The sequence below is a fragment of the Dunckerocampus dactyliophorus genome, chromosome 15, assembly GCF_027744805.1.
Source record: "Dunckerocampus dactyliophorus isolate RoL2022-P2 chromosome 15, RoL_Ddac_1.1, whole genome shotgun sequence".
NCBI classification, from domain to species: domain Eukaryota; kingdom Metazoa; phylum Chordata; class Actinopteri; order Syngnathiformes; family Syngnathidae; genus Dunckerocampus; species Dunckerocampus dactyliophorus.
The window spans coordinates 21,585,944-21,602,670 of record NC_072833.1 but is presented as its reverse complement, the minus strand read 5'-3'; the positions used below and the strand labels follow the sequence as shown (position 1 = coordinate 21,602,670).

The 16,727-nt window shown below is 41.5% G+C and overlaps 1 protein-coding gene across 10 annotated transcripts in view; it reads right to left on the bottom strand.

The window, feature by feature from the left end:
• Positions 1–16,727, bottom strand: part of ank2b (ankyrin 2b, neuronal) — a 97,702-nt gene that overhangs the window by 24,634 nt on the left and 56,341 nt on the right. For all 10 annotated transcript variants that reach the window (XM_054753916.1, XM_054753917.1, XM_054753913.1 and 7 more), the window contains 12 exons: positions 15,856–15,954; positions 14,151–14,348; positions 10,376–10,474; positions 10,201–10,299; positions 6,187–6,285; positions 5,991–6,089; positions 5,850–5,922; positions 3,944–4,085; positions 3,779–3,860; positions 1,615–1,718; positions 1,494–1,532; positions 1,187–1,411 (listed from right to left, as the gene is read on the bottom strand). In XM_054753916.1, the coding sequence (XP_054609891.1) occupies positions 1,187–1,411; positions 1,494–1,532; positions 1,615–1,718; positions 3,779–3,860; positions 3,944–4,085; positions 5,850–5,922; positions 5,991–6,089; positions 6,187–6,285; positions 10,201–10,299; positions 10,376–10,474; positions 14,151–14,348; positions 15,856–15,954 (1,358 nt within the window). The remainder of the gene's footprint in view (positions 1–1,186; positions 1,412–1,493; positions 1,533–1,614; positions 1,719–3,778; positions 3,861–3,943; positions 4,086–5,849; positions 5,923–5,990; positions 6,090–6,186; positions 6,286–10,200; positions 10,300–10,375; positions 10,475–14,150; positions 14,349–15,855; positions 15,955–16,727) is intronic.

Below are 16,727 nucleotides of genomic sequence, written 5' to 3'. Positions count from 1 at the left end.
GAGAGAAAAGTTGAACTTTTTGGAAGGCATGTGTCCCATTACATCTGGCGTAACGGTAAAAACCCATTTCAGATAAAGAACATCATACCAACAGTGAAATATGGTGGTGGTAGTGTGATGGTCTGGGCTGTTATGCTGGACCTGGAAGACTTGCTGTGATAAATGGAACCATGAATTCTGCTGTCTACCAAAACATCCTGAAGGAGAATGTCCGGCCATCTGTTGGTGACCTCAAGCTGAAACCAACTTGTGTTCTGCAGCAGGACAATGATCCAAAACACACCAGCAAGTCCACCTCTGAATGGCTGAAGAAAAACAAAATGAAGACTTTGGAGTGGCCTAGTCAAAGTCCTGACCTGAATCCTATTGAGATGCTGTGGCATGACCTTAAAAAGGCGCTTCATGCTGGAAAACCCTCCAATGTGGCTGAATGACAACAATTCTGCAAAGATGAGTGGGACAAAATTCCTCCCCAGCGCTGTAAGAGACTCATTGCAAGTTATCACAAACGCTTGATTGCAGTTGTTGCTGCTAAGGGGGGCCCAACCAATTAGGTTTGGGGACTTTTCACTTTTTCACACCGGGCCACGTAGGTATAGATTTTTTTCTCTCTTAATAATAAAACATTTCATTTAAAAACTGCATTTTATGTTCAGTTGTGTTGTCATTGACTAATTTACACCTTTTATGCTGGTCCCAGTACTCACATTTTTTTGTATTTTAGCTGTTTGTGTGTTTTCTTCCTTGTTTATTTTTCTTGATATAGCCATTCAGCATTTTAACCATTAACCAAATTTGATGTGCAATCACTCACTGACTGAGCTTTGTGCCGATTGTTTCTACGCGCCTTGAATTGCCCGAAAAGAAATAAACATTTTTGAGCTCAACTGAATTAAACTGATTGAACACCAAACCCGCTCTACCTCATGAGCCACTCCCGCCCAAAAAAACGCTGTAAAAACAACAGAGATATTTTGGTATTTTGGTTGGAAGTGGCCGTTTTAGCTTCATTTTGGTCATTTCTTTCAAAAATTTGCGCTCAACTGCTCTCAGAACAATGCATACCCTGAAGTTAGTTTAAATGAACTACAATAAATTTGTTCGGCATGTCTAGCGCGAGTAGACTCAAAAGAGGGAGTCGTTTTTTTAGTTTGAAGGACCGGAGGAAGGAAATACGTATCCTTACCCGAGAAGCTGGCCGCCAGAAGGCGCCACTTCAATAAACCTGCCAGCCAGACCCTCCGCCTCGACGATGGGGGACATGCTGGCTAGCCGGTGCCGCTTCACCAGCCTGCAGGTGACTCGCGTGGGAGCGCCGCACTTCCGTGGAGGGATGACGATACGTAGGCCGTTGTGGCGGAAACCGCACATGGATCCGCCCCTCGCATCCACCATGAAACTGACCAGGAAACTGAGATGAATTGGAAAAGGAGAGACTCAGCATTTTAAAAATGATAAAACGAGAATTGAATGGAGGTGGCGGGAAAAATCACCTGCTATGATCGGCGTGGTCACGGCATGGAGAGGAATGACTGAAGAAAAAGAAAACAGCGGAGAGAATATTTGGATTCAGTGAAATGTTCGCATACAGCACAGTCACATGACTGCACAAACCTGGAGTGGGCGGGGCTTGAAGTTAACGCTACATTGTCCAGGTTCTCTGTGCCCCAGCTCAGTCGGTATGAATCTGTCTCACGGTCCCTTGAAAACGCAGACATCTTTATGGGAAAAAGTAATAATAACAGACAATTACACATAATCTAAGAATGTAGCACACATTTTACATGAATGAAGTCATTATTTTAGGGCAAAAAATAGTCGTGATATTACCGGTATAAAGTCAAAACATTATGATATTTGTGAATGTGGATAATCCCTGGGGGAAAACCTGATTATGACTTTCTAAATACAATTATTTACAATGATTAGAGCCCTCTAGACATGAAACAACACCCCTATAATCACCTTTACACTCATTACCCAATATAGTAGACATAGTCAAAGAAAATAAGCCATTTAAGGCATAAATAAGACACATGCTCGTGTGCGTTTCAATAAATGTTCCCGTCTCTTAGCACCAGGTGGGCAGCTGCGTTTTTGAGAAGTTGCCCGCCTGTTGAGACGATGTATAGAGGACTGGTCCAGGCCACAATACAAAAAGTTGCTGTAGTCCAACAGGCAAGTAATGAACATGTGAAGGACATCAGATGTTTTGTGCATGAAATAAGGACGACAGACATGACGGACACATGAGCGGCGCACATCCTGTCTAACAGTGGTAATAAAGTAAGGGTGTCTGAAAAAAATAGCTTAGATTAATAAACCGACTGCAACAGCATCTGCAACTATGTCTTCTTTAACCACAAGCACTGATGTGATCGTTTATTGAGGGTTTTGTAGCAATGAAAATTTAGAAAAACACTGGGCAAAATTATTAGAAATAAAGGTAAGGAGTTTTGCATTTATTTAACAGTCATTTTATTCACTGACACAACAAAACACACATCTACGGTGATAAAAAAAGTATAAAAAGACAAAAAAAACAACTGAATTTTAATGGAAAAAACTGAATTTAGGATTTCATACGGCCCTTATTAATCCAGGTCAGAAAGCCTCACTCAATTTTTCCCATAACAAAAAATGTAAATCCATTAAGCTGTTGCAGAAAACCAAAAATGTTCGCACAAAACACCTTTTTATAGTTTTACAATTTTAGCTTTGCATGCATAAAACAATTCAAAATGCATATAAGTGATAAATGAGAGGGACAAATGAATATTTAAGATTCCTTTTGCCGTAATTGAAGACGTGATTGTTAATGCGACTGTTGCCAAAGACACAATGTGGCAGCGACACACCACACAGACACCACCTTCCTGTTTTGTTGTGAGTTATTTATTGAATTTAATAGTGTTTCTCACCTTCTATATCAAAATGCTGGCACTTGCAACTTTCTTTGGCTCCATTATGGGTTATTGAGGTGAGAAACACTATTGAATTCAAGTAATAACTCATGGCAAAACAGGAAGGTGGTGTCCGTGTGGTGTGCCGCTGCCACATGGTGTCTTTGGGAACAGTTTTCAATTAAGGTGAAATAAGGCTAAAGCTAAATGCTCATTTTCCCCTGTAATTTATATGAATGTATGATGCATTTAGAATTGTTTTATTTATGAAAAACTATTAAAACTTGTTTTGTGTTAATATTTTTGAGAGCCAACCACTAATCACCACACATCATAGATTAGCGACGTTGCTGACTCCCCGTTTCAGTTGTCATTTTGTTAGCAAGCTAAGGATATGCTAACAGGACGTTTTGTGATAAAAATACATTAAGAACACAGTTGGACTCACACAGTGTATTAATAACATGACAGGATGTGCGCTAACCAGAAAATGTACACAAACTGAGGCATTTTGGACACTTTTTTATATTAACTGAAAAAGACGCTAACCGAGGTCCCACTGTACATCAGTAGTTGACATTTTACAAGAAAAGACAACGTTTTACAAGAATGACGTAACATGACAAGAGAAAAGGTTATAAGCTATTTTTCATGAAATGAAGGTGAGAATAAAATCGTAAGATTAGGAGGAAAAAACTCATAATTTATGGTGAAAAAAATACATTAGCAGAATAAACTCAAAATTTCAATAGTCTTCACTTCACACGAAAAGATGGCCTTTTTCAGAATAAAGTCAAAGCATTACAAAACTAATTTTACAAGACAAAAAGTTCAATACAAAAAAACCCCACAATCTTCCATGAGTCATACTGTACCTGACAGCTGAGCATCTCCTCCATCGTGTTTTCGTGTTTATGGTAGTAGTTCTTGCGAGTGGGAGTGAATGACCTCTCCGAACTGTAACACCAACAAAGAATCCACAAGTCAACAAATCCAGTCCAAATCCTCAGAAATTTGAGTCTCACTACAGTTTGCTTTACCCGACGGTGTGCGCCGCCTCTTGGCTGAAGCAGAGGTAGTTCATGCTATCCAAATATTGTCCCGGGAGGGAATCATCTCCAAGCTCTCTGAGGTCCTCGGCTCGTAAATACTCCCCTCCATCCCCCGTCATGGTGTCATCTCCTAAATACATTTTTAGAAAATAAAGTAAGATTATGGCCGCACGGTGGCCTAGTGGTTAGCATGTTGGCCCAGTCAGGAGATCGGGAAGATCTGGGTTCGAATCTCCCTTGTGCATTTCTGTGTGGAGTTTGTTCTCCCCGTGCGTGCGCGGGTTTTCTGCGGGTACTCGGGTTTCCCCTCACATTCCAAAAACATGCATACCGTAACTAATTAAAATTATTCATAGGTATGAATGTTAGTGTGAATGGTTATTTGTCTATACGTATGTGCCCTGCAATTGGATGGTGACCAGTCCAGGGTGTACCCCGCCTCTCGCCCGAAGTCAGCTGGGATAGGCTCCAGCATACCCCCATCCACATAGAAGATGGATGGAAAGTAAGATTATGTTGGATTGCACAAAAAAGTAGATTTTTTTTTTTTTTTACATGAAAAAAGTCACAATTGTAATTCAAACAAAGTTGGATTTTCCTCAGGGACTCGTGACCAAAAACGTTTAAGATGATACAAGAAGACAAGAAGCAAAAACTAGGACCTGAGTCCTTGGATACAAAGATCCGACCAATTGGTACCCAAGGATTTCCCTCAGGAAGAGGAGTCCAGTCTACATCTAAGGCCCCTGGAAAACGTCCAGGGGCCTGATCAATAAAACAGTGCGTAGAAATCTGACTAAAATTCTGCGCACGCCAGACACCCAAAATATGCGTACGCACACATTCACGCAATTTGTGCTTCAACCGCTGTCCAAATTTGCGTACACAACTCCGCCCGACGTCACAGGCTCTCCACGCCTTCAATTAACCATAAATGGCCAATGCAAAGTGTCTCATGAATACGGCTTCCATATTGAATGACTCTTGATTGCATTTCGCTCGGTTCTTCTGAATCATGGCTGCTAAGAAGCCGAAAGCAAAACTGAGGTGGAAACCTTAGTTGGAGAGCTGGAGGCTTGTAAAAACACAATATTTGGAGGACACAGCAGTGGCATCATGAACAAGAGGAAGACGAGCAAGTGCAAGTACAGCGTCAGTGGAAAACGGCGCGGAACTTAAAAAAGTGGTCGGATATCAAGGCACACACTTCCATTCCAGTTTCTACATTTTTCCTAACTGACACCACATTTGAGATGAACATAAGCTTAGCAAAATCAAAATATTAGGAATGACTTTATGACGAACTAATCTTGTGTGTTATTTCAAAGCACAACAAAATAAAAGCCCATCATTTATGGAAAATGAAAGAGAAAGTTTACCCACACGGCCCTGACATTATCCACACAAATAAAGGCTGTGCACGGTAAATAAATGTTGCTATTGATGACATACTTGATATATTGTCCAAGGAAAAGCGAGAAACTGAGCACTAAGGACATATTAGCACTGTGTCTTGTAAACTTCATCCCTCAAATCAGACCCATCGGTACCCCAGGGAGCACTTCTTACAAATGCAGTCCAGTGTCAGGTGATCAGTCCACATCTTGCAGCCATAAAGCAAGACTGGGAACACCAGAACTCAAGAGACTTGGACATTTGTCTTTGGATGAACGCTCTCATTCAGGGACTCAATTAGTTTCCCCTGTCTGACCCAGACGGACCCATCGGTACTGGAGAATTTTCCAAAGGGACTTCTTACTAAATTAATACCGTCTCAGATATTGGGCCAGTCTTGCAGCTACAAAAGCAAGACCTGGAACTTGTGTTTGGGTCTAAATGGAGTGCCAAACACCAGGACCCATTGCGGATATTGACAAGTGCCTGAGAAACTTACCTTCTTCATCGGAGACATCCAGTACTTCAGTCATTGTTTCTGGAACATTCAGTTTGTGTTTTTCTGTCACGGTCTGATATGGAGAACAAAAAAAAAACAAACTAAAACATGAATGTCATCACATTAAATTTCATGGCGTACCGTTGTCATGGTGACGATCTCCTCTGTGACAACCCGCAACGTGTCCACAACAGAGATGTATCCTAGCCTTTGAGCAATACCCAGGGCGGTGTTACCATTCTGATAGAATGGCAAGAAGAAGAAAGACAAAAACCTAGTTACTGTTGTGGATTATATCTGAAATATTGTTATGGAACATGTCCGTGTGGGAGCATACCACGGTGATAGCGTTGGGCTTGGCGCCGTATTGCAACAGGATGTTGATGATGTGCGTGTTCCCCTGCTGGGCCGCCTGGTGAAGTGGGGTGTATCCATTCTGTTAAAAAAACAATACAAAAAAAATAAATTTATTAATACTGTAGTGTCCTGCTTTTAATTTTGGGTCATTTGGGTGTCACAATTGCTGTTATTTTACGAGGTGACACGCTCCTCGATTGTAGAAGAATCACAAATGTGGTTTGGCTGCTGCCATCTGCTGCCTGGTGTAATTGCTATCAGGTTTTATGTAGCGCTTTTCTACTGCAAAGACGCTGAATGATAATAATGTGTCACATTATTACAGTGCAAAAATATAGAAAATAGCGCAAATTTTATGAGACAAAAGAATGTGCAACTGTGCAAATTTTTTTCAGAACAAATTTGAAAATATTACATTATAAAAGTCTTCATAAAGTCAGGATGTAGGATGGCTTTTCCCTTCAGGGGTCGCCACAGCGAATCGATTGCCTCCATCTAATCCTGTCTTCTGCATCCTCTTCTCTCACACCAACTACCTTCATGTCCTCTTTCACTACATCCATAAACCTCCTCTGACTTTATCTCCAAAACCTCTAACATGTGCTGTCCCTCTGATGTACTCATTCCTGATCCTATCCTTCCTGGTCACTCCCAGAGAGAACCTCAGCATCTTCATCTCTGCTACCTCCAGCTCTTTCTCCTGTCTTTTCCTCATTGACACTGTCTCTAGACCAAACAACATCGCTGGTCTAACCACAGTTTTGTACACCTTTCCTTTCATTTTAGCTGAAACTCTTCTATCACACATCACACCTGACACTTTTCTCCACCCGTGCCATCCTGCCTGTACACGCTTCTTCACCTCTTTTCCACAGTCTCCATTGCTCTGGACTGTTGACCCTAAGTACTTAAAATCCTCCACCTTCTTGATCTCTTCCCCCTGGAACCTCACTCTTCCACTTGGGTCCCTCTCATTCACACACATGTACTCTGTCTTACTGCGGCTAACCTTCATTCCTCTCCTTTCCAGGGCAAGCCTCCACCTCTCTAGCTTCTCCTCCACCTGTTCCCTGCTCTCACTGCAGATCACAATGTCATCTGCAAACATCATAGTCCATGGAGATTCCTGTCTAACCTCGTCTGTCAGTCTGTCCATCACCATAGCGAACAAGAAGGGACTGATCCCTGATGCAGTCCCACCTCCACTTTCCTTCCAGATGCCACACCAAGTACTCTCCTGCCTGTCTCCCTGATCACATTAGCTGTAGTTGTCCAGTCATCTGGAAGCACCTCTTGACCACTCAGAGCCTGTCTTAACTCTTTCCTAAAAGTCATGCAACACGCTTCCTTTTTCAGCTCCCACCATTTTGTCCTCTGCTCTGTCTTTGTCCTCTTCATCTTCCTCACCACCAGAGTCATCCGCCACACCACCATCCTATACTGTTTGGCTACACTATCGCCTACCACTACTTTACAGTCACTGATCTCCTTCAGATGACACCGTCTACACAAGATGTAGTCTACCTGTGTGCTCCTACCTCCACTCTTATAGGTCATTCTATGTTCCTGCCTCTTCTGGAAGAAAGTATTCACTATAGCCATTTCCATCCTTTTTGCAAAGTCAACCACCATCTGTCCTTCTGCTTTCCTCTCCTGGATACCAAACCTGCCCATCGCCTCCTCATCACCTCTGTTTCCTGCACCAACATTGAAGTCTGCACCAATGACAACTCTCTCTCTTCTAGGTATGCTCTGCATCACTTCATCCAGGCCCAACCAGAATTTCTCCTTCTCCTCCAGCTCACAACCTACCTGTGGAGCATACCCACTAACAACATTGACCATCACACCTTCCATTTCCAGCTTCAGACTCATCACTCTATCTAAAACTCTTGTTACCTCCAGGACATTCCTAACAAACTCCTCCTTCAAGATAACTCCTACTCCGTTTCTCTTCCTATCTACACCATGATAGAACAACTTGAACCCTGCTCCTACACGTCTTGCCTTGCTACCTTTCCACCTGGTCTCCTGGACACACAGTATGTCTACTTTCCTTCTCTGCATCATGTCGACCAACTCTCTACCTTTTCCTGTCATAGTTCCAACATTCAACATCCCTACTCTCAGTCCAATACTCTTCTCTCTCTTCCTACGGACACACTTTCCTCCTCTCCTTCTTTGACCAACAGTAGTCCAATTTCCACCGGCACCCTATAGGTCAACAGCACCGATGGCGGTCGTTGTTAACCTGGGCCTCGACCGATCCGGTATGGAAGTCATAGTTTTGATTCGCATGCTTGATTTGGCAAAAGTTTTACGTCGGATGCCCTGACACAACCCTCTGTATTTATCCGGGCTTGGGACCGGCACAATAAGACACTGGCTTGTGTCCTTTTGCGGCTACATTCAGGATGTAAAAGAATGAAGACAAAAAAACAAGAATGAAGACCCCCAAAAAATCTGACTAATTTTACAGGTCATAAGATGAGGACAAAAAAGTTCAAAAATCATTATGTAAGAGAATGAAGATGTAACATTACACAGAAAAAAATATGAAAATAAAAAATATTGAAACATTGAAAATTGTATGAATTTTCATGGAAAAAAGTCATAATGTAAGACGGTAAAGTAGTATTAGTATTAGAAGTATAACGTATATAGAAACATTACACAAAAAAGTCATAATATAACAGATTAAAAAGGTAAGTTTACAAGAAAAACTGTGCTATTTTTCCCAGAATAAAGTTGTAAGGTTTTCTTTAAAAAGTCATCATTTTACAAAAAGTCGTAATACTTTTGGCTGCAGCACTCACTCGGTGCCAGATTGTCCCTCCGACTTCACCTGCTTCTCAGAAAGACAAAACCCAGCATTTTCTTCAGCTGCCAGTGGTGAATCAGCACATCATGGAGCATTTAAAAGATGATATAAGCAAACATGAAAGAGGTTCAAGATGGTCACAGTCAAGTCAGGTCGGATGACGTCAGTCAGCCTTTGCTGCTGCCAAAGCACATGCTAAATCAGAAAATGCTTTAGCAGAAAGCACAGATATTATAAATATGTGCTCAAGAAGGAAGTGAACATATCCAAATAAGCCAAGCTGATTTTAATATGCCGATGCTAAACCCAGTGGAACACACACAGCGAATAAACGAGAGATGGATTATGTAAACCACCGTGCACCCAATAACTTTATCACTATGCAGCACAACAGACAACCTTACTAGGGAGACATGGCGACTTACAATAGTCATGCTCTACGTCCATCAAGGGACACATACACAAGAAGAGATGCAACTCAAAGAATAGCCTCAGCATATCGGAAAATCATTCCACCATCCCCAGCTTCATTACTTCTCCACGCTGGGAGCCGCTTCCTTTAACCTTGATGCTGCATCACACCTGGCTAAATATCTCATACGTAGGGAGATGGTTAACTGTAGTCTGCTTAACTTTGATGACCAACCACAACCTTACTGGGCCTGGAAGGCATTGTTTATTTGCTTCAAAAGAGGCTTATACTGTATCTTACAGCAACTGAATAATTGGATTTCCTGGAAAAAAGGCTTGGACCTCAGTCAGCAGAGCAAGAGCGTCAGAGCAACAAACATCCATACTGCAGCAGCCGGGGTCGAAATGGTGTTGCAGAGGCTAGAGTCTTCATATGGAGCATGTGAAATCATTGCGCAATCTTTGCTTAAAAAACTGGAGTGCTTCCCGAAGATTTCAAGCACAGACAGCCGAACTCTAAGAGAGTTCTGGTACCTTCCTCTTGAGCTGGAGGCAGAAGAGTCACATGATTGTTTCATCTTGGCACAGCCCATAGCATGAGTCTCATCCTAACCAAGTTACCATACTGCAGTGGCGGGCGGTGCACTTTGTACCTGGGCCCTCAGTACAACGATGCGACAGTTACATAAGAGACCAAAATCATAACAATCTTTTTATTCAACACAAAGGAAATAGCATGACTACTTGAAAAGCATAACTTACCTTGGTCTTCACCGTCACACTAGCACCATTTTGAAGCAGAAAGTTGACCATCTTAGTGTTGCCGTAATGACAGGCAACAATTAACGGCGTGTAGCCCAGCTGGACACAGAATGACAAATTCCACACAATGAAAAACACAACTGTCAAATTCATTTTTTCTTTTTGTTTTTCCTACTTTTGTCTGCTGGTTGAGGTTTGCTCCGTTTCTGGCAAGGATTTCCGCAACCGATACTTTGTCGTCCTGTGCTGCCAGATGCAGGGCAGTAAGGCCACACTAAAAGCAGAACACACAATAATAATAATAATGATGATGATAATATTAATATGAATGATAATCATAACAACTAGAGAAGGACATTTCTGTAGAAATTGCATGCTGAGGAGATGAAGCTGAACTGAAATGGAGTGGCAGTGGGGAGGTCGAGCAGGTCATCAAACAACCGGAAGGTTGGTGGTTTGTACCCCACTTCCTCCATCAAGTCACTTTTGTGTCCTTGTCCACTTCATCCACCTTGTGTGAGGCCCTCGGCGCAAATTGGCAGCCATGTTTCCGTCAGTCTCCCCCAGGGCAGCTGTGGCTAGAGATGTAGCTAGGCTTCTCAGTGAAATGCTTTGGATACCTTATAAAAAGGCGCGATATAAAAATCCAATCCATTTTATATTATTAAATGCTGTAAGGAAAATGCGGAACTACAGGAAAAGTAGGAATTTTTCCACCTGGAAAATTCTTAGCCTGAATGTTTTGACATTGTTTGAATGGGTTGGCAAAAGTGGGACATTTGTCATGTTCTGTGTTCTGCTGCCACCTGTCTGCCAAGTGCTGCAGCGCACTGCCTTCCAGCAGAGGTGGAGCTGCTGGTACACACCTGTAAGCAATCACTCATTTGGCCTACTTAAGCTTGGCTGCAGCACTCATTTGGTGCCAGATCGGCCGTCCGACTTCACCTGCTCTCTGCGCACCCCTGTTGTGTTTTGTGACGCAGTGTTCTGGTCACCTGCTATACCTGGACTGTGAGCAATTGTTTCCAGCAGGGGCGTATTCCTCTGTACCTCGGCACTCATATCCCCTGCTTTTCAGCAGCGTCCTTAGTTCTGCCAGTATCAGTATTTTTTGCTGCCAGGCCTTTTTCCTGGCAGCGCCTTGTGTTTTTTCTATTTTTTGTGCCGCTTAGCCTATTCTTAATTTTGGACTCTGTTACCTCCTGTTTTTGTTGTATGTGTTTTCACTTCTTGTGAGGATCCTTTTTGTATTAAACATCTTTTGTTCTACTTGGGCTGTGTCGTCTGTGTTGGGATCCAACCCCTCGTGACAAAAATGACCTTAATTGTAATGGGACTTTTTGGGATAGAAAATGTGAAATTCTGACTTTTTGCAGTGTGGAAAATAGCTTGAATGTTGTGAATGAGCGGACTCCTTTCATGGTAGAAGGGTTTGAATGAATGAAATTGTCCATTAATTTTCATTAACAATGTTGTTACGGACAATGTGGAATTCCTTAAAATGTGGAGATTTTTGGGGATAGGTCAACAGATCCTGAATGAGCTGAACATTTGATGTTTGAATCAGTTGAGAAATGTGGAAGTAATAAGGATTGTGACGATCAGAAGGAATTTGTGTTATGGAAAATGTGGAATTTCACGAAAAATGGGAATTTTGGGGATGCTGAAAAGTGTTGGTCTGGATGTCCCGAGTTAGCTGATAGTATGTTAAAATGTTTGGAATTGGTTGAGTAATGTGGAAGTCGTAAGAACTCTTACGATCAAAGGAACTGTGTTATTAAAAAAAAAAGGGGAATTTCTTGAAAAGTGGGACTTTTTTGGATGTGGGAAAATAGACAACCTGATTGAATGACTTGAATTTGATGTTGGAATAGTTTTAATTGGTTGGCAAATATGAGATATTTTCAATGAGACTGTTGTTGTGGAAAATGTGGGATATTTTTTAATATGACACTAGGTAGCCATTGATTTATTTCTTGTGCTATTCTGGCAAATTTGATTATTTACTATCTTCTCGTAAAACTATTTCCATGCAATCTTGTTATTTTGGACATTTTCTGGTCAAGAGTTAGACTTTTTTTTCATGAAATTAAAATTTTTTTTGTTGTGAACTTAACTTAATATTAACTCTAATATTACAAGTTTTTTCTTGTAAAACTACAACTATATTCTCATACTATTTATTGTTTATTGGAAACAACAATTAAATTGAAATAGGCTGTTTATCAGCTGATCAAAAGTTTAAGACCATCGCTCAAAAAATAACAAAAACATGTTCACAGTAGGACTCAGTAATGAGTAGCTCCACTGTTCTTGTTAATCACTTCAAAAATTGCTTTTTGCTTGATGCGAGTGTTTCCAGGAGGCTAGTGGGAACATTGCTCCAAGTGGTGAAGATGGCTTCACGGAGGGCATCAACTGTCGTCAAGTCCCTTGCCATCCATCCCCAAATGTTCTCTATGAGATTTATAGGGGGAACATGCAGGATGGTCCAAAAGAGTGATGTTATTCTCCCTGAAGAAGTCCTTGGTCAAGCTAGCATTGTGAACTGCAGCGTTGTCCTGCTGAAAAACCCAGCTGTTACCACACAGACGAGGGCCCTCAGTCATGAGGGATGCCCGCTGCAACGTCTGCACGTAAGCATCCGCCGCTTGACGACCCTGCACCACCTGAAGCTCCGGTGTTCCACTGAATGAAAAAGCACCCCAGATCATGATGGACCCCCCTCCACTGTGCCAGGTAGAAAACATCTCAGGTGGGATCTCCTTGTCATGCCAGTAATGTTGGAAGCCATCTGGACCGTCAAAGTAAAATTTTTTCTCATCACAGACTAGAACTTTTTTCCACCTTTCAATGTCCCATGTTTGATGCTCCCTGGCAAAGTCTAAACGGGCAGTTTTGTGGCATTGAAGTAGATGAGGTCTTTGAATTTGTTTTTTGTTTTTTAAACCCTTTTCCGGCAGATGCCGTCTGATGGTTATTATGCTGCAGTCGGCACCAGTAAGGGTCTTAATGTGGGTGGAAGACCGCCCTGTGTCTTGATGGACAGCCAATCGGATCCTCCGGTTCAGCACAGGTGTTATTTTTTTGGGTCTTCCACTTGACTTTTTTGTTCAATAATGCTCAGGATCTTTCAAAAACTGTAGAATGACTGTCTGACTGCGCCCGACCTCAGCAGCAATGGCACGCTGCGAGAGGCCTTCAAAAAGAGAAAGCTTCTTAGCTTTAGCCATCAGGAAGGCATGACAGTGGGAATGCCTGACAGAAAATGAAGCAGATTTTGGCTTTTATAGCCTGTCGTGATAAACAACCTTTTCATTTTTTTTTTGTTTAAATTACAATTATTTTTTGTCTCACTCCCCCTTCTTGCTTTTGCATATTGTAGCTCTACTTAAAAACTCATTAAGATCCAAATGTGCAAAATGCAAATTATAGCAACTGGTCTTAAGATTTTGATCAGGAGTGTATAATTGCTCAGAAATGTGTTGTTGCTGTTTTTTTATGTTAACTTCCACACCTTATATGGACCTGATGTTTTATTTAATTTATATTTCCTAATTATTTGGAGATTGACCCAAGAACACAACAGTATCCCCCCCGGAGTTCAAAACTAAAGGTTGCCGGCAGCACTTGGGACTAGTCTCAAATACAGCAGAATGTAATTGGCTAATTCTGTAATTCTGTAATTCTGTTAAAAACAATAAATGACTTTATGAAGCCATTTATGTGTTTATATATCAATTTTGGGATCTGTCACAATAATGAAATGAATTTAAATGAAAATACCTCAAAGGCAGGGTTTTTCTCAGCAGTTTTAGGTGAGATTAAAAAGAGATGAAGTAGATATTACATTTGTATCTCTTGACAGAACTACTGTAGTTATGATAAAACCCTTTTACTATATTGTCTTACAATGAATGTATTGACAATGTACTATGCAGTAGCGGTACCTTAGTGGGGGTGTTGACATGAGCTCCATTGCTAAGCAACAAGGCGGTCATGTCGGCCTGGCCATCCTCTGAGGCCAAGTGGAGAGGAGTGACTTCCTGTTTCGTCACCACGTTGGTGTCAGCGCCGCGCTTCAGCAGCGCTGAGGCCACGTCCATTTGGTTCTTCTTGGATGCAATGTGGAGAGGAGTGTAGCCGTTCTGACACATCAAAGACAACAAAACAATCAGTAGAAATAATCATAATGATGAAAATAGAAGTGGAATTATGGATTCATTTTTACATATTATTTTTAGGAGAATTCCCGATGAAATGTTCAGGGGCCTCATCTGTGCGTGGAAATCTGACAAAAAGTCAGCGTACGCCAGAAAGTCAAAATGTGCGAACCAACAAAAATATTCAGACCTATAAAAAGCGGTGTATGCACACATTCACGCAATTTGTGGTTTATGGAAAATGTGTCACATTTGGAAGACACCGCAGTGGCATAACAAATAAAACAACGATGGAGTGACAGCATGTCTGCTATCATCGCTGTGAATGGAGCTAAAACTGAAAAAAAAGTGGTCTGATATCAAAGCACACATTTCCGTTTTTAGTGAGCCTGTTTCTACATTTTTCCTAATTGATACCACGTTCTAGATGAATATAAGCTTTGCAAGTCTGTTTAATATAAAGGTCGACGCAAAGACTCACAACGACGATGAAGTCATGTCGAAAACTAATTGCTGTAATTCCAAACGGATATTTTAAGAATATTTAACGCAATGAGACATTAACACCATCAAAATGATAAGTAGGCTATACTATAATTATTTTATGATGAACTAATGTCGTGTGGGCCGCACGGTGGATAAGTGGTTAGCATGTCAGCCACACAATCAGTAGATCGGGAAGACCTATGTTTGAATCTCTGTGTGGAGTTTGCATGTTCTCCCCGTGCATGCGTGGGTTTTCTGCGGGTACTCCGGCTTCGCCCACATTCCAAAAACATGCATGTTAGGTTAATTGGAGACTCTAAATTGTCCATAGGTATGAATGTGAGTGTGAATGGTTGTTTGTCTATATGTGCCCTGCCATTGGCTGGCGACCAGTCCAGGGTGTACCCCGCCTGTTGCCCAAAGTCAGCTGGGATAGGCTCCAGCATGCCCCGCGACCCTAATGAGGAGAAGCGGTATAGAAAATGGATGGATTTCACTTCACCACTTAAAATGTGCGTCGCCTTTTTGCCATGTCTCCAAAAAGTGTGTACGCCAGCTACAAACCGTACTGGTGTGCACATTGTCACGTCTGGTTGGGTTTTTATAGATCACATACTTTGCGTGGAAAACGGTGCACACAAATTTTTGGCCCCATTTTGTGCGTATGTGAGATTTATAGATGAGGCCGCCGAACTGCGTTAAAAAGAAAAATAAAGGCTATAGTCTCATAATATTTTAAACATATTCTCATAATAGTATAGTATAGTATAACATATTATTAGTTTTACTGCGACTTTATTCTTGTAAAATTATGACTACATTACAGGACGTTAGAGTATTACAAATGATTTGCCTTTCTGATTTACAATTTTTTTTCTCAGCTTGCTCCGCGGTATGAAATAATCTCAGAATACAGTAGCAGGCTGGACGTGTGTTAGCTGTAGCGTTAGGGTTATGAAGACAATTGAAATTATTGTGTATTAACATTTATACTATGACCTCTGACCTTGGCAACAGCATGGGGATCCGCTCCTTTTTCCAGAAGAAGCAGCGCTACTTTTTGGTTATCGTAATGCGCTGCGACATGAAGCGGTGTCAGGCCATTCTGTAATATAAAAACATAAATAAACTGTTAAGTAATATATACAGTGTGTGTGTATATACACACTGTGTTTTTTCATGTTTGTCACAAAATGTTAAATGTTTTAGATCATCAAACAAATGTAAATATTAGTCAATGACAACACAACTGAACACAAAATGCAGTTTTTAAATAAAACGTTTTATTACTAAGGGAGAAAAAAATTCAAACCTACAGGGCCCTGTGTGAAAATGTGATTGCTTCCCTCCCCCGTTAAAACATAACTTAACTGGGGCTAATTGAGATCTATCAGTCTGGAACAGGTTATAAAGCAATTTCCAAAGCTTTGGGACTCTAGCAAACCACAGTGAGAGCCATTATTCACAAATGGCAAAAACATGGAACAGTGGTGAACCTTCCTAGGAGTGGCCGGACAACCAAAATGACCCCAAGAGCACAGCGACGACTCATCCAAGAGGTCACAAAAGACCCCACAACAACATCCAAAGAACTGCAGGCCTCACTTGCCTCAGTTAAGGTCAGTGTTCATGACTCCACTAGAAGAAAGACACTGGGCAAAAACGGCCTGCATGGCAGACTTCCAAGAGCAAAACCACTGCTGAAGAAAAAGAACATTAAGGCTCGTCTCAATTTTGCCAGAAAACATCTTGATAATCCCCAAGACCTTTGGGAAAATACTCTGGTCTGGTCTGATGAGACAAAGGTTTAACTTTTTGTCAGGTGTGTGTCCCATTACATTTGGTGTAAAAGCAATGCCGCATTTCAGAAAAACAACA